Source organism: Apostichopus japonicus, chromosome 15, assembly GCF_037975245.1.
Source record: "Apostichopus japonicus isolate 1M-3 chromosome 15, ASM3797524v1, whole genome shotgun sequence".
Lineage (NCBI taxonomy): Eukaryota > Metazoa > Echinodermata > Holothuroidea > Aspidochirotida > Stichopodidae > Apostichopus > Apostichopus japonicus.
The window spans coordinates 10,259,428-10,287,347 of NC_092575.1; the positions used below are offsets into that span (position 1 = coordinate 10,259,428).

Below are 27,920 nucleotides of genomic sequence, written 5' to 3' on the forward strand. Positions count from 1 at the left end.
CCCTCCTTTGATAATACACATACTGTAAACCCAGACAACCCGATGGTTACCTGTATACTTCCGCACAGTAGTGTGTAGTATACTATATAAGCGGATGATACTTGAATAAGTTGAATTATTTACATATCAGATTATCCACATGATTATTACATACGTACAATGGCGAGAGAATATGATCATTTATTCAAATTACTCATCATCGGTGACAGCGGTAAGTTGTTTTATACAAAACAAAATACTTTAGGTTGGTTGTTGGACAAGTAGGCGTAGGCTAGCGACTTTAGCCTAAGTTAATCATAGGACGCAATTCACAGTGATATGAGGCCTAGGCTGACATTCACTGCTGTACTAATTGGCTGGCAAGTAACAAAGTAGCAAAGATCAGTTTGCCAGTAATGCTGTGTGAAAATCGATCAATGATTAACATACAAACCAACAGAGCCCATTATGTATATGCCTAGCCGTGAAGGCTAGACCTAAAGTGATTAATACACAATATGGAATAGGCTAATTATGTCATTAGTAGTATTATGACCTTAGGCTAGTACTAAGTAGAGTTAGAACCTAGGCTAGGTGCATCCGTCACTCAGCCTTAGTCAGTGTGGGACATTGGTAATGTCAGAACATCCAGTGAACATTTATCCTAAGGTTAGTCACTGTCTGAATGATGTTAAATAAGTTAGCCTGTGGTTAGACCTAAGTTTTTCAATAAAGACAGTTTTACAACTACAGGAAAGAAAATAATATTGCCACAGTCTGTAGTCAAGCATAATTCTGTTGTATATGGAATAATTCAGTGTTCCATATGTATTTTGGAGTCTGACAGCTGTCATCAATAGCACTGACTGACTGACAGTCAAAGCACTAAGGATGAGTTCAAAGATTAATTTTGTATAATTCATTCATTTATTTGTTTTTTCACATAAATATTACAATGTGAATGGAAGTTTTCTGAAAAGCCTATACTGGCTTAACAAAACAGAAAACATACAATAATGTATTGTAACAGGCTGATTTACAACATATTTCAAAGAGGTGCAAATTGTTTTAACAGCCAGCCTTTTTATGAATATGGTATATGTATAGAATGTTTAGCAATATTGTCTTTAACAGTGAGCGAGGCCGTCATTTAGTGGAGGACATAAAAGTTAAAGTTGAGTAATACAGTAAAAACTTCCAAAATCTTTGGCATGTAATTCATTATGAACACTACAAGATCATCATAATGTGACCCATGAACATGAACTTCCTCTGTCTCTCATATAAACTGAGTAAGTTTAGATTTAACCTACTTGCAAAGAATATAACACACATGTCTAACCTTATAATAAAATTCCTGAATACACTTGAGGTACTGCACAAACTTGACTAGATTGTGTTTTTCTGAGTAATATAGAAAAAAGTTTCAAAACAATATGATCATTATAATGTGACTTGGAACATAAACTTCCTCTTTCTCTCATATAAGTTAGTTTAACTGTAACCTACTTGCAATGAATATTACACACATGTGTAGACCTTACAATCAAATTCCTGAATACTCATGAGGTATAGCACTGCATTTGACTAGTACATTGTGTCTTGACTACATTGTGTATTTACTAACTTACAAGTACCTTGGAATGTTATGAGTACCTATTGAACAGTTAAAATCATCAGTCCTTAATGATACTTTGCATAAAATATGTATGGAAAAGAGTTGACAACTTGTCTGCATGAAGGTGTACTTTAAAGTATATATATATTACTGTAGGTGTGCAAATTGTACAACAGAGGTTTCGGACATACCTGTAAGTTTTGTTTTATTTTGTTTAGTTTATGGTACTTTCTATTTCTCGTTTTATACAGTACAGTTGATATACATTTCACAAACATTATGATTTTAAACAAACATAGGTATATATACTGAGAAAGCAGCAACTGGTTAAAAGCAGATTCATCAATTAGAACAACAGTAGGAAAGAAGCTAAGAAAACAATCATCTCTAGCAAAGACATGCCAATAGAACAAAATGTAATCAGATGCAACTAAGGACAAAAAGAGAGAAAAACAACGTGCAAATGGAAAATAAACTTCAGGGCTCAGAGTTAAATGTGAAGTTCAAATCTTTTTAAATTAGCCAAGTCATTCACTTGTATACAGTAGTTCTAATGTCAAGCGAGTTACAGCTGGATAACTTGAGAATTTCCGTATGACTCTTATTCAAATTTGTACCACAATGGGACTTATTGTAATTCACATTGGTTTACCTGAGCAGGGTAAATGATTAATAGTGTTTATGATTATGTCAGCTCTGTTCAAAATTACAAGTAACATTATTTTGATAGTTTGACAATCTATTGAAGCTTATTTGTAGCCATGCAGACAATACATGCTACTGTAAGTTGTTACGGCTTAGTAAGTACAGTACCTGTCAGATACTGTACTATGTCTGTGAAGATATCTTTGCTGTTGTAGTGTAAGCATGCTTTCATTTTAAAAGTCAACACAAATTTTAAGTTAAGCTATTATACTCTGAATTTAACCTTTGAGCCCTTTATATATTTAATTCACACTGTACTGTGTTTAACAATGCTGTTAACAGAACCTTCATTATCACAAAGCATATGTCACAGTATTGGACCAGAGATTGGTGACTTTGAATAAATATGTTATTGGGTTACACATAAACTTGCATATATCTAAAGCAATGAGCTGTTGTATTATCTGTTGAGTGCCTTACTGTTATACTGTGTGTACATAATATGTAAAATAGTGGGCAATTCCATGGTAACATTGTGATGCTTTGGAAGGAATTCTAATAGTAGAGACAGTGTAAAGGTACAGAGCAAACATTCAATACAGTTCTTCAACTCTAAACTATTACAACATACATGTAGGAAGGAAAACAATTTCAAAGTTCCTGGAAATGTATGAAATATGAACTTTAATTTTAGTGGGGTATCAGCGTGATTCTAAAAAGGACATGGATGGTTTCCTTGTTTGTAAAATGCTGAAACTCTGTCAACTTTAAGGACCTTTTGGCTGTTTAAAAGCACTTTGAATACATTTAACATCGCAGTGATTTGTTTTTCTAAATTCATGACTAATGATACTGTACATATGCTGTCATATAAATAAAAGTATGTTAAAAGTGTGATGGTAACAGTGTAACCATATATGTCTATTACATGATCAGGGTATGTATTGTAAAGTAAAGAAGCTCATGTACCACACTGTAAATATCAATGTTACAATTTTACAGGATTTGATATAAGAGTATTATGTAGAATGTCAATGTCACTATGTGCATATATTGAAAACACTTCCAACATAAGGAAATAATCATGAAAAGGAATTTGATGATCAGAGATTTAACCAGAAATGCATTACTTTCATCACTGTATGTTTACATTCATGTACACATCATTGTATATACATTCATGTACACAAGCTTGTACACTTACTAGAATGTACTTTATGTGGGTGTACAGTTTGTACAGTACAGTACTTCAATGTACTATACCTGTATGTGGGTGTACACTGATTTTTAGAACCCAACCTACTTTTGGAAATAGTCTTAGTCTTTACAGTGAATTGGAAATATGAACAAAATGCATTTATCTCAGCACAGTAATATACATTGAAGTCTGTGGTAAAGGTTCCTGGTTAAATGGAAGATATGAAATAGTGACTATGCATCCATTTCAGTTTGGAAGACACCTCACACACTATGCATGTACAGTAATATACCTGTGAAAAACACGCACACATGGATGGTTCTTCCTGTTCTGTTTGAAGCTGTCACCCGCAATTATGACTGCACAACTTTACAAGCTTGTCATGTGTAAGGTGGCCGAAAAGTTTGTGAGCGCACAAACCATAGTGACGGCATTCTGAGGCATTATCTGCATGATACAGTACAGTATACATGTGTTTTGTTGAATAAAGCTAAAATTGCATGGAAAGAAACAAAAATTATATAGTCCTAATTGATAAACTGTACCTACAGTAATAGAATGACTTTTACACAAATAATTCAATAAGTTCATCTTAATTGTATTAGTAAGCCTTAGCTATAAAGTACTATCAACACCTAGCCTATTTGCCCCATATTCAGTACATTTGTTGGAGTGTTGCGCTCATCAAAATGTCTTATTTTAGCCCTCAATAAGTTAACCCTTAATTACAAGCCCACATGAGACATCTAAGATTGTTCCTCCTCTCTAATGAAAAGGAAATTTAAATATGAAATAACCTTTAACCTACTGTACGTTCTCAACCCATGTATTATCTTATTTTATCCCTTAATAAGTTAACCCTTAAAAACGAGCCCACAGAACATGTGAGATTGTTCCTCCTCTCTAATGAAAAGGAAATTTAAATATGAAATAACCTTTAACCTACGTACTCAACCCATGTATTATCTTATTTTATCCCCTAATAAGTTAACCCTTAAAAACGAGCCCACAGAACATGTGAGATTGTTCCTCCTCTCTAATGAAAAGGAAATTTAAATATGAAATAACCTTTAACCTACGTACTCAACCCATGTATTATCTTATTTTAGCCCTTAATAAGTTAACCCTTAATTAAAAGCCCACAGAACATACATGATTGTTCCTCCTCTCTAATGAATGGGAAATTTAAATATGAAATAACCTTTAACCTACTGTACGTTCTCAACTCATGTTTTATCTTATTCTAGCCCTTAATAAGTTAACCTTTAATTACAAGCCCACAGGAGACATGTATGATTGTTCCTCCTCCCTAAGGAAATTTAAATATGAAGTAACCTTTGACCTACGTACTCAACCCATGTATTGCCATTGGCAGACGCACTCTGATCCATGTTCCCCAAGATTAGAGTGAGTTTCTTTGGCAATGCTATTACCTTTGAAAGTCTTATTACTCTTGTGTAGATTGATATCAGCTCTATGTATCAGGTGATCTATGCTCTCAGCTCCTTTTTGCTTTGAACTTTTGGCCAAATTGACTTCTGGAAAGATTTTGACTCATTTTGTTAGTGTTGGCTTTAGTTACTCTATTGACTCTGGATGACTGCCACATGTTTAAAGCTGCTGGTTGTGTTTGCATTATAGCATATCCTGTTTCAATTCCAAAACCAAAACCAAACCGTTTTGGTCCTACATAGGTCTAGTGTGCACAGTACATTAGTTTTCTAGTACATATATGTGACAAAGTACAATAGCAAACATAGTCTCAACTATTTTTTACAGTACTTTATAATGTAAAGGATATTCATTGTTACTTAATGGCCCAGGTTAGTCAAATTTGTGTAACTGGTTATTGCAGTGTTTTTTTTTAGCATAAATATAGAAAGTAGTTTGTAGTGTCTCAATGGAAGGTTTGCCCTATTCGAGTGAACATTGTGGGCATGTACAGTACAGTAGGCATGGTTGAATGTCAGGTAAGTCCTGAAAACACAAATCAAACTGCTTTAATTACCATTGTGCTATACTGTGGAATCATTCTCCATAGTCGGCCATTAGTAGTAAGTCAGCTTTTACCGTGAGCGGACAGGAAGCTCTGTGAACTATTAAGGAAATCCTCCGAGAGGATTGATGCAGAAGGGAGAAATTGAATCAATGGTCGGTTGATCATTAACAGTTACAGTTGTTTATGTCGGTGAACTACTCAATTGTTTAATAGTCTTTAAAGAATGGGTTGAAATTGATTTACTATTGTATTCGTGGTGTGATCAGTTCCATTCAAACCCGTGTGTAGCAATGGAAAGTTTGAATTCCATGTAGACTAGTGATACAGATCATTCATGCGAGCACGATGCAATTTAAAAAGGAAACTTTGAACGCGGTGACCGTTTATACTAGGTTGTTTAAAAGTGTTCTAAGTTGGTCAATCCGTGGTGAATTTTGTGTCACTCCAGTTAAGAAGGTTGACAGCATGAAATTGGCAGTTGAGTTTCATTAAAATAACTAAATAATGATCAGTGTTTACAGAGCCTTGTGCTTGGTCAGTTTTCACAGTTTTCAAGCTTTATTCCTTTATATATTTAATGCTCGTTTCTGAAAAGAGCAATTACAACGTTTTTTAAACAAAACATCACACAGGTCTTCAATATTTGTTGGAATATTGTCAGTCTGTTCAGCCCACACTCAGTAGACATACACAGCTCAGTTAATTATATTCCGCTCAGTTTAGCTAAACTGCCACAATACTTCAGTAGTAGCACTATATGAATTATAGTTAAGTCCCACATATTGAAGAGGATCAAATCCTGACCTTGAAGGTAAGATTAGAGCTGTGAGTAGAAGATCATACTTTAATGGAATGATGCAAAGAACATGACTTGCGATATAAGATGCAAAATCCAAATTTTAGCATATTACTTCATCTTCATTAAAAACATTCCTTAGTTACATGTTACCATGCAAATGTACAAATGACAGCTTGGAAGTGACTTGATGCATACATGTAAGCTGTGTTACATGAGTAAGAGAGTTAATGGGAGGATGTAAGAATAGCCCTTTACAGTGTTGTGATCCTCCAGTCTTAATATTTATTTCCCAAAACCACAAATATTTCACTCCACTTTTTAGTTTATGTTCACATCTGATCCTCCGCGGGGGATCAGACCTCGAGCGGGCAATCAACAAACAGGGAGTCACGTAGAACACAACAAGTCAAATCGATATTTCCCTATGTTCATGTACTGTAATATTTGCAAGGAACCTTGTATCAGCTGGCCTCTACTCTACAGTAGTGCTGATAGTCATAATCGATTAATCGCCAGTATTCGAGATTACACTTGGAATTTAATTAATTGCGCTCAAAACATACATTGCGATTACTCGACTACAAACTAGCACTACATGATTTTGAAAAATAGCATAACCTATCAAAAACTAAACTGAACTAAACGAAGTTGGTCAGCAACTATCGAAAAGTACAGGTTCTCACAATGCTACACTAGCACTGTGCTGTGTTAAAAATTGCCAAGCACCTGCTACAGTTAGATTCATGCGTTTACTTGTCAGTAATACGCTTGTTCTGCAGTGTAACATTCAGTCCTAGTAATGTTTGATTATTGGGCATAATTTTTTTTCTTTTACAATTGCGAAAGTATTTGTCATTTCTTCAAACATGTTTACAATTACAGTACTTCATTACTGACCTGGTTCATATTTATCGGATGTCTGATCGAGTGTGTCGATTGCGGTATAGTTTAATTTCAATGTGCTTGCTGTTGCACTAGGCTAGAGCCTATCCTAGAAAGTTGAACGTCCTTCTACAGGAAACTCTTGCATACTAATCATCACACCGCTACAAGGTGCTACATGTATTCATTGTTTGCATGTTTGCTAAATTGTTAGTGCTAGTAGTTTTAGTAGCCTCGTAGATTCATTCCAAAGGGCTTTATTTACAATTAAGGATTTTAAGAAACGTTATAGACTGAAAGATGTTTACAGTTTTGTTTGGTAGATGTTTTAACATGATTTAGACACCACACATTATAACACGAAAGAACAAATAAAGACAGTGCACCATGGAGAACGATTTGTTTTGACTATTTCTGCAATGTAAAAATGACAGTGATGACGTCATTACTGTAACCGAGTAATCGGGAGAAGAGCTATGATATCAATCGAATACAAAAGAAAGAGTCGACTATCAGCACTACTCTACAGCAATAGACAGGAGATGACGTCAATTATGACTTCATGATCTCTGTTCACCGTGGTCAGTCGCCCACCTGTTATTTTGATCTTTTGAGCTGTGAATCTTATCTTCCCGAAAGGGGCATTAATTCCCGAAAGGGGCATTAATTCTCAGGTCAGATCCTTAGTGTGAGAGCTTTCACACTAGGAAGTTGTTGTTGAGCAGAGGATCAGATCTAGAGATCTAGTGTGAAAGCACTCTTAGAGTGTTCATTGCCACCTGTAACTCTTTAGGGTCTTTTAATAGGTAAATCTCGCATAATTCAATTTAGCCTCAATGATCTCTCACCAACAAGATGTGACCCCCTCCCTGGATCCCCTCCCCCTTCTTTCTTAAACTTTTGACAAGGTTTTTGCCATAGGTTGAATTCTTTTTGGCATGATGTTTCACCAATAACAAATATGATGCAGTTCTGTTCATTCTTGCACAGTTAGATAAATGCTGGCATTTAGATGATTAGGTGAAACTTTAAAATCACAAACATGGGTGTGATGTCTGACTGCACATTGGTCACATTGGGGCAATACAATCTATCATTTGGAGGACCAAGGAATACCTTACTTTAGGTACAGGTTGTCAAATTCCCTTAAACTTTTGCCCATTTGTTAATTTTGTAGCAAACATTTCAAATTATTTTCATCATTTCATGGTGTATTTTGAGTTGGACTATAGTAACAGGTTGCAGTATATTTTCAGGTACCCATACAGTACCTTTCTATAATATCTATGGGATTATTGTTCCACCAGTTTGTAGCAAATTCAATGCAAAAATACCAACAGAATTGACATTAGTATATAGATGTGGATAAAATGGACTTCACTTGGACTCAAACAGAATGGTTGTTCCATTATTAATTGATAACTGTAAACTTGGTTGTTTATTACAGTTTACGACCGTATTTCTAGAGATCATTTATAACAGTGATTTCCCTTTCATCTGTGTAACATAGTCGCACAATAAATGACTTTTTGCTATGTCTTGTAAGTTATAAATTTCCCTGTAGTTTTATGTTTCTCCGCCATACTATATTCTACAATTTATACATTTTTCACTTATAATCCCTAACCATTTGGTGACCGTTGGCCACTGTAACAGATGATTTGAAGTTGAAGTTTACGTAAAAACGTCAAGAAAAGTCACATGACTTCTTAATAGACATGAAAAGTCACACAAGGAATGATCCAATTAATTGCATTTTATCTTATTCTGATCATTTTTCTTTTTTCTCCCTTTTTGCAGGTGTGGGCAAAAGTAGTCTTCTATTAAGGTTTGCAGATAACACATTTTCAGGTGAGTCAGTTTATAGACAGATGTGTACAGAGATAACAAGTGTTGCAGTTATTTTAATGTTTTGTTATAAGACTTAGTTCTAACTTAAATGATCATAAATAAGCTATTTCATATTCATTTTAAGGAACTAAATTTCACGAACCCACTAATTCTAGCTTGCAAACTGCTAAACTCTTTGGCATTAAGTCACATTCACAGTTTCACACTATGTATGACAAGGATACCACACGATACAATGAAAAAAGTTGAAACAGGAAAGCGATAAAAACGTTGCAATATTTTCAAACTTTTGTCCACCGATAAATGTGTCAGACTGCCATGTGTTTGCATTTCCAATCAGAATAGTGCTAGATGCAGAACTAATACTATATATGTTGTAGTGTGTATGTGCACAACCTCCTTAGATTGCACCATTTATTGCCAGCTTAAATAAAGACTTCTTTTGAAGTTCACGATTTCATGTAAGGTGTTTAACACACCTTGAACCATCAATGAGATGATGCCTTTGTTGTGTGGTCTGGCCAAGAATATGCCTATGAGCTCTACGACCTGGGTGATGCACTTTATTGTTTGAACGCATGCAATGATAGCACAGATTGATTTATCGTGTGGTATTGTGTATCGTGCGGTATGGTACGTAGTTTGAACAGCACTTGATGAAGATGCTAATGATCTATTCTAAACTTCCATATACCACTTTCCTCATCTCTCCCTGTTTGCATTCAGCCTATGTTTGCATCTGTCCATACATGATATTACAGCGTATCATTATTTAATTCAAGCATGTATGCATACCGTACATACATAGACAAATATGTGCAGTAGTAACCGTATTACCCTGTGTACACTGTTAATGTCTTCCTTGTGCTAAAGAGAAACCACATCTCTCGCTTAGTTACATTGTAACACTACTGATAGTCATGATCTATAGTTTCATCAAAGAGCCTCTGTGTTTCATGAGCTACAACAGAAATCTTTTATCTTTTTGTGTGTGTCCTCATAAACATGTTTATTATGTAAATGTTTCACTTTTGGTCAGCGCTGTAAGCATGGCACTCTTTAGCTGATAGTATACAAATAATGAATGGTTATGAGTGCAATAGTGCAAATATTTCATGAGTTGAAAGATGGAATGTTCCATTCAACGAGGCGCAGCCGAGTTGAATGGAACAAATTACATCTTTCAACGAATGAAATATTTGCACTATTGCACGAAATGGAAACCATTCATTATTTGTTTTATACAACACCTTCGAAATTGGATACTTGTATTATATTAAGATGGGTAAAATGCACTCATGCAACAGATTGTTTTGAACAGACAGGTTTCTCTGCTCTCTTACCATTGAAAAAAGTGCTACCAAAAAAGTATAACCCATGGTTCTATTTCATAGAGTGGAATAGAGCGGATTTTGCATGCAATTAACGAGCAATTGACCAATCAAATGACCAGAATACAATTAGGTGTTGTATAATAGCATGCGATGAATGAACAAATGAGCAGTACCTTCACTGCTTTACACCTCCATGAGCAGTACCCTACATGAGCCAGTACACCTCCAGTACACTTCCAGTACACCTCCAGTGTACTACCATTACCCCTCCATGAGCAGTTCCATGAGCAGTACCTTCTAGGGAAAGCTCGCAAATTTAACAGACGGTCATCTCCCACCCAGCTGTTGCTACCCAGTGTAATGACACAGCAACTAGCTCTTTCTATTTCAGTTGATGGGTTCTGGGTTTTTCGTCGTATATTTGTAAATAAGTCTTACACAATCAATACACAGCACTTGGTGTAACTATTTACTTCTTCATGAATCAAAACATCATCTAGAAGATAAAAATGTTTCGTTGGATACTAAGGAAAAAAAGATGGATCAGTGTTAGTGAATGAGGTTCATATTTGAACAGGAAAAGAAGTCGGAAAATATTTTGACACATTCATAGGAAAACGGTGAATCATGATTTCAACTTCCTCTTGATATAAATCTCATGCTTCTGTGGTCAGAGTGCTATTGTTACGTGAAAACCACAGACCAGGAAAAGCCAAGTATATACAGCTATTGTTTAAAATCAACAGCAGCGCTTCTCTGTTGGGAACAGGATGCTCATTACTTTCCCCGGAGGTGGATGTGTGCACTCAAGCGTGAGCGATATACAGGCTGCATAATGAGCAGTGGCGTGCTGCCGGCTGGGCCGGGGGAGGATAGGCGGCTAAATTGGCGAAATTGCGAGCCTTCCCTTAACTGCTTTACACCTCCATGAGCTGTACCCTACATGAGCCAGTATGTACACCTCCTGTACACCTCCAGTACACCTCCATGAGCAGTACCCTTAAAACTGCTTTACACCTCATAGGGAATAATTTAGTCTTCAAAGTTTGTAAAGCAAGTTTTAAGGCTCTGAATTTTGTCTCTTGCAAATGCTGTACTGTATTGTTGCTGTATACAAATAGTGCTTTACATCTTTGCACAGTTTGTATTATAACAAATTTGTTGCTGTATATGCAATACCAAACAAACTATCCCCTGCCTTATTGTAAATTCACCCAAATTGAAATTTGTGTAGGGTTGTTATGGAATGTGCATTTATATGTACAGTATGTACATACAGATCAAATACTACATGTCTGTATGTATGTCTATGTGTGTATGTATGGGTGTATCCGTGTTTTCATGCATGTATGTGTGCATGTCTGTATGTATGCGTGTATGTATGCATTGTTACTAACGCAGAAAGTCCGGGATGCAATGTTTTAGCCAAGGACGCAAAATCTTCAAATTGCTTACGTCCAGAGAAGCAAACCCTAAGATACACAAGCAGGCCTATTCAAAACGTAACAAATTTTCTTTTTGACTGAACATCTTTGTTTCATTCTTTTCTTCTGCAAATTGGGGGATCTCCCAAATGCACTGTAAGCTGTTGTGAAGAAGTGAATATTCCTTCCTATCTTACTGTAGTGCACTGTAGTATACATAAACAGAGCACAAGCATTGTAACAAGATAGCATACTAACCGTGCTAACTAGTACTACTGCGTGTACGATGCTTGTACATAGACTTGTACTTATTACAACTTAGCCTAAGTCTGACTGAACAGTACTGAAATCAGCTATGTAGTAGAGTCATACAGTGTAAGTCTGCTATATAAAGTGCTTTGTAGATGTTGTACAGTATATATGTTACAAAACGTTGTCTTCACTGTGATGTGAACCGCAGGTGAACATGTCCAACAGAGGGTCGGAAAGTAGGTAAATGTACACTACTAGTGTACTATGTGTAGTACTGCCCTGTGAAATACTTTTAAACACACAATTGATTATTTCCTCATTTCCTTATGTCATATCTTGTTGACTACCTGACCACTGTTCTAGGATGCTGCCATGAAGCTTCCTTGATCTGTTGTCGTGAAGTTATTTACACAGCAACGAAGGAAAATTTGTGTGATGCGGATTGTCAGATTGAATTGGAACAAACTTTAATACTGTCCCTTTATTTAGCTGCTGAAGAAGCACAACATAAACTACTTGTCCTATATGTTTAGAAGGAAGTACCTAATGGTGTGAAAATAGAAATTCCTGTGTGATAAAAGGGGAAAAACATTATTAAAGCCAAAGCCATTACTGAACGTGTCAAGTTGATTTCACAAATTGCAAGCGTTGTTTTGCCATTGAATATTATGCTATATACCTGTAGATCATTGTGAAGGACATTACAGATTTATTCATCAAAGTGTAAGGAATGTAGTACAGTAGTAAAGGTGGGTTCTACTTTGTTAATGATATTTTTTTTTGCTATTTCAGTATGTTGTTTTTCCTTGAAAGCAAACTGTACAGTATCTGTGCAATTGTACAGTATAGTATGTGTGTGTGTGTGTACATGTGTTTGGCACTTTGGCTTTTAAACATAGCTCAAAATGTTAAGTTTGAATCAACTTCATACTATCCATAGTATGTTGATTCACCATGGTTTGTGCATATAGGTCAAAGGTCATTTGATGTCACCAAAGGTCAACACATGAAAATCTTGTAAACTCAATCACTTCAAAGTAGAGCTTAAATAAATTTGTACATGGTATGTGGATCCCACTGTATCGTGATTGCATGAACTCCATAGTTGTTGGACAAAGTTAGAAGTCATTCGAGGTCAAAGTGGAAAGAGCCATATAGACATGATTGTAAATCAAAAGGTAAAGGTTGCCTGCACTCCATTCAAGGTTTGTGGATTCACCTTCATGAATACAAGAGCACTATTGTTTTGGGGATGTCAAAGGTCACCTGAGGTCAGTGTAGGTCAAAACTTTGAAAAAGTTTGTAAACATCTTAAACTGTAAAAGTGAAGATTGGGTTTAATACATGGTACTGTATGTAGATCCACTACAGTAGTGCATATACCTATTATGTGGGGTTCAGTATCATTTAACATCTCAGGGAAGTTTTTGAACAAAACCCATATATGCTTTGTTGTATTGTGACTTTCTCTAGATCCATCTTTATAGTATATAAGTGGAATAACACTATTTTTGTTTGTGGAGGTGAAAGGTCAGTAGAGAGTGAAAGCTAGAAATCCCTGTAAACATTATATCATCAAGTCTCCGTTTTAAGTAACTGTAAAGGTTGGATGAGCTTCATGGCCCTGCCGTAGGTCCAGGTTAGTGTAAGAACTTGGAACATCACTCAGGGTCAACAATAATCAAAATTTGAAGATCTTGCATATTTTAGTCAATATGCTCATGTAAATCATGGCACGGAATCACAAAGTCTGTTGTAATTCACTCATCCTTTCATAGGTCTATTTATTGCAAAATGTAGCATTCCGGACTACAGACAGCTACTATAGCCCGAATACAAAAACTTGTCAACATTTCATACATGTACAATATCATGTGTGTTTATTCTTTGAACGACTTTGAAGCGCAAATATAAAACTGTTCTGAAAGTGTGCTCCAATTTGATTTAAAACTTGTCGTCTGTATTAAAAATAGCAGAAGTAGCTTCAAATATAGTAAGGTCTACCTTGTAGCGCCTTGTGTACACTTACTTAACTGTCGCCTTTCAACTAACTTGTCCCAGTCAAGTTTATTGACATGTATTGTAAATTTGTTCCTCTCCACTGCATGGTAACAATTCTACAGAGTGGTGGCACCTGATAGTTGGCAAACTTGTCAACAAACGTTATAACTAGTAAGCTTGGCGTGTGTACTCAAAATGTAGCAGCTGTACTCTCAAAGTTGAAGCATTGTACAGTATGTATCGTTCTTGCACATAGTGGAACAAATTACTCACATTATCTAATGACAATACTGTCATAAGATATACGGTATGTGTATCTTTGCCTTTCCTATCTTCACACAATATCTTTTATGTGAATATCGTTCAACTGCTGCATACAAATGGTTTCATAAGTTGCAAATTTAAATTATAAATCTCCTCCATGGATACAAATAACATTGAAACCAAAATAGGTTTACACTTTGTAAAATAACTGTGATAGCAATGTCCATCTTTGTTTAATACAATGAGAAGGTCTGTTTCTTTTAGACCTTATTCTTGATTCAATGATTCACAAGTTTATAGCCTTTCTAAACAATCATCAACAGGGAACTGACCAAAGGCATACAACATGTTTCAAAAGTGGGAATTGAGAGGTAAAAGTATTTATTGTCAAGGCTAGTCACCATACACCAAGGGTGCTTTTAGCCTTTTTATGCTAGATCTGGATCAGATCTCGACGTCAAGATCTGATCTTGACGTCCAGATCACGGCTGTATTGTATACCCAGTTCTGATCTGGCTGTAGTGTAAACGCAATTCAGATCTGGATCTGATCCTCCTATTTTGATACTGGCACAGACCAGGATCTGATCTGGATGTCGAATGCAATGTAAATACTCCCGCATCAACAGTGACCCAATATATCCGGTGACCTTATTACGTCACATGCAGTCTCGCTTAAAATTCCAGTCCTGTATCATGCATACATCTAAAGTATTGTCACCCAAAGGCTATGCAACCATGACAACGAAAGTTTTGGAGTATATATGTACTATGCAATCCGCTGCTGCACATGACACATTTCCAATCCGATTTCTTTACCAACATCCGGGAAAACCTGTCTCCTTACAACAACTACACCCTTGCTCTACCATGGTTAGAGTGAACTGGTAACATTTGACACTTACACTCCCCCACCCCCTCTCCCTCTTCCTGTGAACAGTATAAACAAGAACATGCAAAAATAGTTCAGATTCTTCTTACATGCATGGAAGGCTAGGATGGTACATCTCATATAAATGTGTGGTGGGTAAAGGCAACTTGGAAATGTTTGTTTTGAAAATCCCCCCCTCACCCTAACACTTTCAGCATACTATAGAACTGTCGTGATATGATTCATGCAATGTTCAAATTAAGGATACACTGTTCTCTTAAGCTTATTCCACGAAAAGAGAGATAATGCTACGATTGCAACTTAACTGAGTTAAGTCAACCTGCTAAAGTATGATTGTAAGGAAGTTAGTAAATATATTTTCTATTTCCTTTTGTTATTTAATGACAGTATGCTTCCTGTAGAAGAGAATTCTGTTCTCGTTCATAAGCATTCTCAGTTTTAGGTTACACTACTAAACCCAGAGAGAGTAATTCATCCAGTATCGCATTGCAAAATGCTATGAAGAAATGGTCAAATTGCTATACAAGTGTAAAGATATATGTACATCATAGGTTTCCACACAGGAACCATGGTAAATCACAAGAGACAACAATTTTTTGTCTACTGTAAAGCTACTTCACAAAATTGAACACTTCATTATTCCCTGTGCTGGACAGTTCATTGCCACTGTCATAGTCAAGTTTAGCTAAAAGTAAGTTAAATGGCTTACTAGGTTTACTCAGTCTCAGATGGTGAGTAGAGCCTCCCCCCCCTCCCCCCATGGTTTAGCTTGTTTGAGACATATATCAGCAGTTTAATTGGATTAAATTCTCCTGAGGTCGATTCAGGCCTGATTTAAAAAGTCTGCAGTCAGGTTGATGGCTATGTTTCTATTTCGTTTTTTTTTTTTATTCAGCAATTGAAATGCTAAATTTATTGAGGCAAAAATGGAGTTGACTTATTAGAGGCTATTTTGGTTTGGTAATATTCTTATTTTGTTAGCAAAGTTTGTGAGTGTGTTGAATGCACAGTACAGTAGGTAGTATAGAAAGGCTAATTTAGCAGGTGATTGACATCAAACATAGATTTCCAGTTTGTTGTAAAGAGATTCTACACAGTGTGCGTACAGTACTGTACAGTTTGTGTGTACTCACCTGTGCAGTATTGAGCCAAATCTCCACTGTAATAAACAAACAAAGATATGGAGATGTGTTGCCATACCTGTAAGTACAGGGTACACTGGAAGTGTGTTAATTTCTATCGGAAGCACTTAGCCATGATAAAAGCAGCCTTACTGAAATATCTCTCATTGCACTTCAGCAGTTTGCCTTTATTACCCAATAAATATAAATAAAAAAGAATGATAATTTGAATTAAATATAAAATATATTACATTTATGCAAAATATACTATATTTTGTGCAATGGTCAGCCAGATACAGTATATCCTGCACGAACACTGTACAATCATTTAAAAACAGCCTTCACCGTATTCCTTCCCACGGACCACCCATTCTTTTCCCTCCTGGAAGGAATTTAACATATTCTACAGAAAATCATCAGTGAGTGAGTGTACAGATGGTCAGAAAAGAAACAGCAATACAAAGCAAAATGATATCAGATTCTTTGTGCAAGTACTTTCAATTGTTCTTGCATTATTATTGAGCATTTTAATGAAGCACTATATATCAATTTTTTTTTTAAAAATTAGGACTTTCCTATTCTCTTCTGTTCTGGAAATATGTCTGGAATGAATACAATACAATAGGGGGTATATGGTATATCTAAACATAAAGAGATTGAACCAGTCTTTAGCAATTTCCCTTCACATGACTTTTCACCCTTTTCTAATTTAATTAAGTCCCTCTTTCTTCAATCTCGTCTTGTTTCACAGGAACATATATTACAACAATTGGCGTAGATTTCAAAATTAGGACGATCGAAGTAAATGGCGATCGAGTCAAACTACAGATATGGGACACAGCAGGCCAGGAAAGGTTCAGGACCATAACTTCCACGTAAGTGATTCATTTTACTTTGCCCCCCCCCCCACCTCCTCTCTTTACCTCTTTCCTCCTGCCTACTTTAGTATTGCAGGTAAAATATCATCGTTCATCAAAAAATTCCGGAACCCGGTAAGTGTTTGGTGATACTGGTGTTCGTGCGTCATCTGGAGTAATTATGGCACACAAATTTCAGACGGTATTATTTGTGTTTTCATGTCACAGACGACCTACTTGGCCTCACCTGGTGGATGTATTTCTAATGGTTAATTATTACCAGAAAGGTATTCAATGATTAATCAACATCCACTCAAGAAGCGGTATCCAAAGCTGTTACAGCAATCAAGCTATGTTTAATTATTTGATCAATTCACCTCTCATGACCTCTTTATTCATTCAGTGGTCTTGAGAGTTAGATGAGAATGGCAAGATCCTCTCTGCATTTACCATAGGTTTTATGTACTGTATACATGATCAGTGTGAAACAGTAGGGTGGTTAGTATACTGATATGTGTGAAGTAGACACTTTTACCAAATTTTTCAGAAAGATGGAAATGGTGCAAAAAAGGAAAATGTGGCACCAAAGATGAAATCTAAGCCACTGAGTAGCAGATTTGGAAGGTGAGGGAAGGGTGAAGGGAGGATGAGGTGAGGGTCAGGGAAGGGTGAGGTACAGGGAGGGTGAGAGAATGGTGGGCAGGAGGGGTGAGCAGAGGTAGAGGAGAGGGTGAGAGAATGGTGAGGAGAGGGTGAGAGAAGGGTGAGGGGAGGGTGAAGGAAGGGTGAGGAGGAAGAAGTAGCAGTGAAAGAAGTTACCAGTAAATGTGATGTTGGATGGGTACAGTAGGCCCTTAGAGTGAGGTCAGAGGGGAGAATTGGTAAAGTTCACCAGTCAAGTAGGGTTTCTAGATCCATGACATGGTTGTATTGAATTCATCAATTATGTTTTCTCTTCTTTGGTCTTTCAACAGTTACTACAGGGGCACACACGGTGTTATAGTAGTGTACGATGTCACTAGCGCAGAATCATTTGTTAACGTCAAGAGGTGGCTACATGAAATAGATCAAAATTGCGAGTTAGTCAGTAGGATACTTGGTAAGTTATCTGTTTAGAAAAAAATCTTGTCTAACATTTAGAAAGTTAAAGTTGAAGGATTACAGTCTTGTTGGAGGCCAAGGTCCCCCTCATTCGGCTTTACAACATTTAACCCCTGGTCATTGGTAACTTGTCACACCCACACACCAAACTGTGCACAGTTCAAACATCTATGTGTCCCCTGGGGGACTTCCCATAGGGTGCAGCCTCCAACCTCGCAAGTCCCCATTGATACACCTGGGTGAAGAGAGGCAATGGAGTTAAACTGCCTTGCCCAAGGACACAACATTATTATCTGGTCAGGACTCGAACCTACAAACCTTAGATCACAAGTCCACTGCTTTATCCACTTGACCACAACACTCTCTACATTTAATGGAGAAAGAAAATTTATGGCTGGAAAAATAGCATAAAATCCCCTGCCCCTCCCATCCCCTCCTCGCCCCACCCCCACCTCCCACCCCAATAAGAAGGAGAAAAGTCTGATTTTTTTATTCTCATGTTGAATGTAAGAGAAACTATACTAAGCTATACTCTAAAAGGAAAATGTTTCTGGGTGAGGTTAAATATTAAATTCAGTGAATCACCAATTACTCACTATTTGGTGTTCATTTGTTTTGGCTTCGTTCCTGCGGTAAAATCAGCTTTCAAGGCTAATATAAATTACATCACATGTTGTTAAACAAATAGTCCCGTTTTATGTAGATGTTGGGATTCATCACTTACAAGTCCAATAATGGCATTAATAATGATTTGTCTTCAACATTGAATGGTGCATACAGTAGTGTGCAGTACTATTGTACTCATACCCCCCCCCCCCCCTCATGAATTTGTACTCGTAGTCTGGCATTTTGGGAACCTAGTGTAAGTACAAGTGGGAGAACGTAGCACCTTGTACTCTCACAAGTTCACTCCTTCCCCCTTTACGGGGGGGGGGAGGGAGAATTCTTATTCTTGTGATCATGGTGTTGTACTTGTGTTAAAAGTCTACCGAACGGAAGTTGAAATTTTCTCATGAAGTTGAGGCAAGATATTGTCTCATGTCCTCCTTAAAGGTATCATGTCCGTCACAAAGGTGAACAGTTCTATTTGAGGTGATGCAATTCTTGTCGAGGCGATGAAATCAGACCCCATAATTTTAATTTTGAGAGAGATAATGTGTGACTTATTGTTTATGTTCCATTGTCTATGTATTTTATTATGAAGTTGGAAATCCACTGTATGCAATGCCGGTGCTAGTACTAGTATTTGTACAATTGTTTCTCTTCTTTTCTTTCTAGTTGGTAACAAAGATGACTGTCCAGAGAGGAAAATGGTAATCACAGACGATGCACAGTCCTTTGCTGAGCAGATGGGAATTCAACTCTTTGAGACGAGTGCAAAAGAGAATCATAATGTAGAAGAAGTGAGTAATTTATTGGAAGACAATTTAATCCAGGGTTGGCAAGTATTGCAGTACCAATCATCTCATTTGGATGAGATAGGATGGGAGGGGGGTGGTGGTGGTGGGAGGGGGTAGGGAGTCACACGGCAGTGATGATCAAACGATTGTGGTTTCATGCCATTCAGAAAATTTCAGTTCCCATATATATATATATATATACCCACACAAACCACTATCCCTACCAATTAGCATCTTAACCCTTGGATTCATTCCTAGCCACAAATATACAGTATTGTTGAGCAAATGGAATAGTGGAAATTCTGCACAGCTTTATCGTGTATCCTATATTTCAAGGTTCCCGTTCAGTTCCTTTCAAAAGCAAACCGTGGCAAAGCCAAAACTGCTGCTCGCGTAATCCATTTATAACTCATTTGTTACTGAATATCATTCATCACTTTAAGTTGGTTGAAGTTCATACATGGATACATTCTACTGAGTACAAAGAACCCTTACAAGTGCTTTTTCAATGGCAGTGAAAGGTCGTTTGATGTCAACAGAGGTGAAAGTTCAAAGCCCATCAGTAAAGAGGAAAGCTCTAAAAAGCACCACATGGCGAAACTGCATCCTTGGTATGTGGGTGTCTCAAAGTAAACTCCTTAGAACCATATGATGTTCCTTGGTAGAAGTCAAAGGCCATTTCTGATAATGCAGTTAAACCTGTGGCTTTAGAGTACTACTAACACCTAGCCCTATATTCAATACATTTATTGTGTGTGATAATCTCATTCAAAATCTGTTGAAATTTTTCGAAAAGCTTTTTTTCGTTTCCAAGATAGGTACTTTTGATGTTTTGATGAATGTTGGAAACTCATTAAATATGCGCAAACTATGATGTGGAGTGTTGCACTCATCAAAAGTTCTTATTTTAATTCTTAATAAGTTAACCCCCTAATTAAAAGCTGACATATATCCTTTGAATAATGTGATGTTCCTTTTCAAAGAAGACAAAATATTTCCGAAATCGGCTTAGCCACAAACCTATGTTCAGTGTCCTTGAAATGAAGGTTGTAAAAACAAAGGAATAATGTAACAGAAAATTAGGCAGTCACTCATTTTACATCACCAATGTGCCTAAATTAGCTAATGTTTATTCTGAAATAAATCTAGAATTAAGAAAAGACTTGTAAAATGGATAATCTTTGATGGATTTTGCAGCTAGTTTCATGATCTCTAATGCCTATTACAGTGATTAGGCCAATAATGTTCGTAGGCGTCCGCCGTAGACCTTGAAGCAGTTAAATGTTTTAAAGATTTAATGAATTATACTAGAACTATATAATACAGAGGAAGTAAATCAAAACACATTGGGTAAATTCCCATCTTGATAGCTTGTTCTCTATTGTAACATTCAGTTTTATTGGAATAATTCACACATTTTTCAAATTTTTAAATTGTGATGTCACACACTGATGAAGTTAAAGACCCCTAGCTACCACTGAAAGCAATACTAAATTGTGATGAAGTCTCTGGATCGTACCTTACCAATATATAATGACATCTTGTCAAACAGTTGAACTATTTTCTAACATTATATAATCAGTTCAGTCGTCGAAAGGAATTTCAAAAGCTCTTTTGTTTCCGTTGCTTATGTATGATATCACAGTGAAGAGTGAAAAGTAAAAGTGAAAATAGTCAAGTTCAATATGGCTATGTCTGCCCATGTATAGCTGAGAGTTGTGTCATTATACATGTACATGTTTTTATATATGTTTCACATCTCCGATTTCCTTTATGAATATATAATTGGTACATGGATCCAGTTTTGTCAGAGTTAGCGTCATATTTACATTTTGGTGGTGATGGCATTATGAGTACCTTACAGTATATATCAAGTCAGGTATTATAAACAAGAAGAAACAAGAAGAAAGGGTGACATCAGCTACAAAAATTAATTTTCATATTTTTGGAGATCATTATAAAAAGACACTTGCAATCAGTCCAGGTTTAATATTTATATCACTTTTAGTTCTCAAGACATGACCACACAAACCATAACCTAGGTTAGTGAGATGCAACACAAAACTCAGTTCAGGAAACCATAATGTTTTGACAGCCTCAATTGACATGTGTACATTACAGAGAATGTCAGGTACAAAAGGTGTTGAATGTCACTCAAGGATGCTCTGTTGTTTGTGTCATGTTAAATGAACATGAACATTTAAACATGTACAGAGGAGCAGCTATCATTATCAAGTAAATAGCCTTAAAAGAGTAATCCAGAGATTTATCATACTTTAAAAATGAATATCCCTAAACACGAAAAGCTATAGACACAGAACTAGCACTCAGATTTATTCTTTTTTCTTGGACTATAATATATATCTATATATAAACTAAAATTCTTGGTTAAGTTGCCTTTCAAATGTTCAACATGGCTTATTAGGACCTCTCACATAATTTGTTGTTGTTGTCATAATAACCACATGTACAAACTGCTATCTCGCCTTGGAATTGTACCAGTGGTCATTTCGTGTGTGTACGAAGGTTAAACATGATGAAATCCATTTTGATCGTTCATGATAACACAGAAGCATACTATGGTCGCAATTGAAACGTGATTCGTAGCAGCAGTCACTGCCAGGTGCGTGTACCTTAGGATTGACAAATAACAAGTCTGTGTAACTATTCACCCCTTCCTTTATGATCTTCTATTGGTTGGGTATCGCCGTGCCATTTTGGCTTTCGGTTTCACAGTCCAATTCTGCGTGACAACACAAGATAATGTTTCTCATCTCTCTCTCTCCCCTTCACTCGCAGATGTTCAACGCTATAACGAAATTAGTTCTACAGCAAAAGAAAGAAAGTGCTGCCAAGTTAAAAAATCAAAGTGACTCCCCCACTGTGAACCTGAACAGCAAGAAGGAGAAGAAGAAGAGTAAATGTTGTTAGTGAGAGCAATTCAGCCATCTCTGTAGTCCAGGACACACTGCACAATGAAAGGAGAGACCGTGTGTCGTCTTCATCAGACCACACACACCAAGGGTCGACATCCGGATGGCTAGGCCCTCTAATCGTTCCTCCAGTCGGCATAGAGAGAGGTAGAGAGGGAGAGCGACTTCTTTGTATTATTAAACCATGTGGTTCAGTTTGGTGAATGGTGGTCTTTTTGACTCAATTTTGTAAAAAAAAAATTAAAATAAGAATAGTATTAATTAATCGAAAAATATTTTTGGGTGGATGTTTTGGATACCTTCTAAAAGCCAAAGTGTATTCTTTTTTGGAAAGAAGATTTCCTTGCAGTGTGTGGAAAGGTTTGTATGAAAACTGGCCTGGAGGAAGCTATATTGGACTCTGATCATAGATAGCCTTTTAAAAGCAGATGTGCTGTTTAATACTATCTGTGCATCTGTATTAACTCCAGTGTGATCAGTGCAAACACTCAGTCTAATTATCAGGTTATGGACTGTTCAAGATGTTGCATGTATATTTGAATATAGTAGTAAATAATATAGAGAGCCATTACATATCTTAAAATAAAATATCTCTATAAATTTAATGGCTATGAAGTATTTTTTAGGACTGGACATTCATGTTTTTGGGAGTTGAAGACTATTATGGTTTGTCCTCACTGTAAGACCTCAAACCATGGGTCCTTCATTCTGCATTAGCCCCATTTGTTTATTTTTTTTGGGGGGGGGGGTGGGGATGGTAGGGGAGAGGTTCTTTGATTGGGGGACATGGAGAATGCGGAAAAAATATCTCAATTCTTGGTATTCTTAGAAATGCTTCGCCTTGTTTTTTGTCTGGAAGGAAGGGGTTGTGGGTGGTGGGAGGAGGTGGTGGAGAGGGAGAGGTTCTTTGTTTGGGAGAGGGACAGTGCAGATCTTTCTCAAATCTTATTTAATCTTAGAATTGCGTCACCTAGCCTATATGTCGATATAAGTACCGTACCAGTGAAGTTATAAACAGCATGATCACTTGCTATTTTATAGTCTGCGATGAGACACCGAGACAGATTTTCACGAAAAACCTCAAAAACACATCTGGCTTGCTTTTGCAGGTGAGACTCTCTATGCAACTCCACATTAGGTTCAGTAAAAGGGAATGATTGTAGCACATTACATAGGTTTTGCAGTTTAACATTAAGTGGCCATACACCAAAGAACGTCTAACTTGTAAGACCGACCTTCCAAGTCTTGTCAGAGATTTTATGAAAAGAAATACTTGGGTGAGATTTATAAGGGTGAGATTTAATTCATGTAATTGCTAAGTATTGTGTATTGTCTTGTATGTTAGGGTACATTGCTTTCGTGTCGGTGGCCAAGTGGTTTAATGATGTTGCTTGCCTAGTTACAACGTGTAAGCGCAACTACTAGGACTTGTTACGTCCCTACGTTTAATCTAATTTCTCCATGTTAAATCTTGTATGGTGATATTCCAGATGGAACAACACATACATTTCTAACCATAGTAATCTCCATGTATTAAACAAGACAGGGAAATTACAAACTATTTTTGAAAGAGCCGAGAAGTACTAATTGGCCATAGCAGGAGCTGAAGTCCCAAGCTGTAATCTAGACCTAGGGGGTGGGGGTGGGGGGGGAACCAGTCATAACCTGCAGTATCTTGTGCATACTGTGTAGGGATTTTATTCATGTTTCATTTTAATAACAACCTCAGAAAGTGTCAAGGAAGGAACTCAAAAGGGCTATGCAACATTTCATGAAAAAACTAACATGTCAATCTGGAAAGCTCAATTTATTGTTATCAATAGTAATTTGTAGAATACTAATGTGAAGATTTACTAATCATCAGTATTTTCGTAATAACATAGAAACGAGAAGTGGGTGGAACGGCAAAGAATGTTTCTTACGTCTGCTAAAATCATGAACTCTTTGTGAAGGAAAAATTGTGGTAATTTGGTATGAAATTTCATATGAAGGAACTGGAGGAGTTTACCATAGAAGTGTAAGTCCTTAATATGTACTTGTTCTTGAGTTGTCTACTGTAGTCCCTTGGGTCTCACGGTACCAGTGGTTATAATGATAATTAGCATTAGAGTATTATACATAAGGAAATAAATTACAAGGTTTTATAGGCATACATAAGCGTAATGGGGGGATGGGGGTGGAAGGGTGTGAAAATCAAAATTTGGTCCGTCAATGATGTCAGGTCTTTAAGAAAGTATGCGAAATAAAACAAAATAAAGGACAAGAAAAATATTCTCTTTTCTCCCTTACATCAGATGATATTACAGTAAGAAAAAGTCTTGAAATTTTGGTACATCCCCTCTTGAAAAATGGTCAATGTATCACCCTGATTAGGGGAGCTTTTTCAAAAACGTATTCATTTGCCCACAAATTATGGAGAAAGTAAAAAAATCCTTTGAAGGAAAAATAAAAATGGCTGATGCATTTAGTAGACCATGTTTAAGAAACACAGTTGTAATGTAGTCAGCTTATGTTACTTGACTACAGTACATGTCTACGGTTAATTCATGGTTAAGATATGATCTAACAGAGCTGAGGAGTATGAGTAAAGCTGGATTACCATGGTAGGTAAAACAAGCCTATACTGCATTAGGCAACCCTCAATGGGAGAGCCTTTTTGCATTTCTTTTGATAAATCTTTTAACATTTGTAAAGAACCTACTTTTTGGTAATCTTCTGCTGGTAGTGGATACAACAGTAAAAGCTTCTCATGATTTCTGAAATCTGATATGAGCCCTTCATACAATGAGAGAGAGAGAGTTATCTGGCACTGTTACATGGTTGGCTCAATAACTCATAATTCTTGATATCCGAGAAGAACATTTGTTAAGCATTTTGATTTGAAATGAAACCAAATCAAGATGATAGACTGAATGTACAAGCCACTGTTTGTTGTATTTCTAGTAAGGTGACATCATAGTAAGATTATAAAAGTGCAATGTGTGCTTCATGTAATATATATCACTTGAGATAACCCACAACTAGGAGACATACCCCAGCAGTTCGATGCATGACAAGGCTTTATCGAGACACTTTACGCGACTAAACTCAAGTGGTTGAAGCTTCGGTGGGCCAATTTAGGACTTTAATCAAAAGAAAGGGCTGTCAATGGCACTTACGATACCTCATGCAGGGGAATAATTTACAATCAAGTTTGTTTGTCACTTGTTTTTTAGAGCTAGGTTACGTTGGTTTGTTAGTATACTGAAAAATAGTTTATATATTATTGCAACAAGTAGACCTGTCTCTTGTTGACATTTGGTGGTGGGTAAACGGGCAATTACTGGATGGATATTCATATTGGACTACAGTGATGGGGGAAAAAAAGATTGATTCCTCATGTGTACATTATTGGAAACTCTCACGATGAAAACAACCTGATGCCTTCTTATACAGGAACAGTCAGTCGTTTGGGCTATGAAGGCTGGCAAACCATCTGGAAGAGTCCATTTGTTGCATTTATGGTGGATTTCTATTTGAAAAGGAAGTTTTTTGTGTGTGTGTGTTTTATGGTCATTTGTAAATATTTGTATATTGGACTGGCAGACTGTGGCTTTTGTCTCTCTATTCATGAAATATTTACATACAATGGTTGCTGCCATGGTAACCTTGTTGTGAAAGAGAGGATTTTAGTAGTTAATACCCTCCCCTCCAAATTCAAATTAATGCATGTTTTATTAATTCTGATTTATTAATATCATTTATTTTTCTTTGGTTATATAAATTTAACAAACAAGTTGTTTGCATTGAGTTATGATACCCTTAACATGGACGGATGGATGGGGACTGACTAGAAGGAGGGGAGGGGGGCGGGAGTGAAGGGGGTTAATTATGGCTGAAATACTAGCAGATAACCAAGCTTTCTAATGGCAATTTCTCAGTATGTCATACTTGCACCACAAGTACTGTGCAATGATGATATGGCATATCAGTCACATTTTTTGCAATTCCTAAAAGCTACAGAGGGGGCATACTAACGTGGAGAGGGATGGAAAGGCGAGGGGAGGGGAGGGGAGGGGAAGGAAAGGGAGGGGTGTCTAGATGTCTCCTTAAATTTTTATTTTTATTTTCCAGTAAGCTTCTGATATTACAAGTATCGCTTCATTGTACACACCTACGAGGACTGACTTGTTTCTCTGTGATGAAATTCCTGCAATAGCTCACCAAAAGTCCCGAATCTATTCTGACATGTACTCTTAAACGGGTTATTATTGTGCCAATCCTCTGCTCACATCTTTGAAATGAGATGCAGATATAATAATTCGTTTCTTCGCAGACTTACCATTTATCACGGTGGTAGGATTATTTATCGTTGTTGCGCTATCTTGTCTATTTGTTTGCTGATGTCTTTCAGAGCAGTTCAATTTCTTTGTCTGTTATTAAAACTCAATCTCGTTGTGTGGATATCGATCGCTTCAGCTTTCTTCTCTCATCATAATTCTGCTGGTGACATTTGTTCAGAATTATATCTTTAGTTGCTGCAAGACATACTTCTCATATCCACAACCTCCCCCCCACCCCCTGTGACAATGATGGAACAGCTTCGATAGGTCGGAAAGAAAACCTGGACATTCGTGGGAAAGGCAAACCTCTGGCTGACGATAGTTGTTGGAATAGCAGGTTTATTCATTATGGTGTATTTTCTTTGTTTGAATGGAAATCTTTCTGTTTTATACAGAAGTGTGAGAGACTGGACGTATCCAAGAAGAAATAAATTATATATTTTGTTCCCTTTTACCTATTCCTCTCATCTACATGATGCTTGAGGACAAAACAAGGTATTTGTTGGCGATTGTGATTAAGTGAAGGTAATTTTTGGCAAATATGGCAGTTAGTTTATATTGTTGTTAGAATTGCTTTTGTGATTTGAAATTGCATCTTTATGGGTTTTGTAGCAGATGGTTAAGTCTAGTAGTCTTTTAACGTAGTAGGATAACAATTTCTCAAAAATTTGAGATACTATGAGTGGTGGGTGTCCAAAAGATGTATGTTGAAGAACTTAATCTTGACAGTTTGGGCTTAATTTTTAGTTTGTGGCAGTGGGTGGGGGAGGGGGTCTATAATTGCAAGAGGAGGATGGGTGGCCTGGTTTATGAAACGACTATGTTCGGTATGTTAACATTAAAAATTTATGCATGTGACCAGTTGCCATTATTATGTTCATTTCAATTTTATTCCAAATACTCATTTCTTAATATTGATATTCCTAATTTCTTATTTTCATATGTAATTGCCATGTATGAGCTTATCATTATGAGATAAAAAGAAAACAGCTAAAAGCATGTGTAACATACAAACTTCCATATACTGTCTTTTCTATGTTAAATGTAAT

At 36.6% G+C, this 27,920-nt stretch overlaps 1 protein-coding gene across 1 annotated transcript; it reads left to right on the forward strand.

The window, feature by feature from the left end:
* LOC139981184 (ras-related protein Rab-35-like) lies at nucleotides 1-27,885 on the forward strand. Its single transcript, XM_071993386.1, has 6 exons — nucleotides 1-211; nucleotides 8,921-8,971; nucleotides 17,010-17,133; nucleotides 18,090-18,214; nucleotides 19,495-19,619; nucleotides 22,416-27,885. The coding sequence occupies exons 1-6, from the start codon at nucleotides 160-162 to the stop codon at nucleotides 22,545-22,547; spliced, it is 609 nt and encodes a 202-aa protein (XP_071849487.1). The 5' UTR covers nucleotides 1-159; the 3' UTR covers nucleotides 22,548-27,885.
* Nucleotides 27,886-27,920: the final 35 nt, after the last annotated feature.

What these genes read in the sequence shown, in the direction of transcription:
- LOC139981184 (XM_071993386.1), top strand. Translation starts at nt 160, where the DNA reads ATGGCGAGAGAATATGATCATTTATTCAAATTACTCATCATCGGTGAC. An exon ending in TTCAGGACCATAACTTCCAC is followed by an intron (nt 17,134 to 18,089) that starts GTAAGTGATTCA and finishes GTCTTTCAACAG; the next exon opens with TTACTACAGGGGCACACACG. An exon ending in GTTAGTCAGTAGGATACTTG is followed by an intron (nt 18,215 to 19,494) that starts GTAAGTTATCTG and finishes TTTTCTTTCTAG; the next exon opens with TTGGTAACAAAGATGACTGT.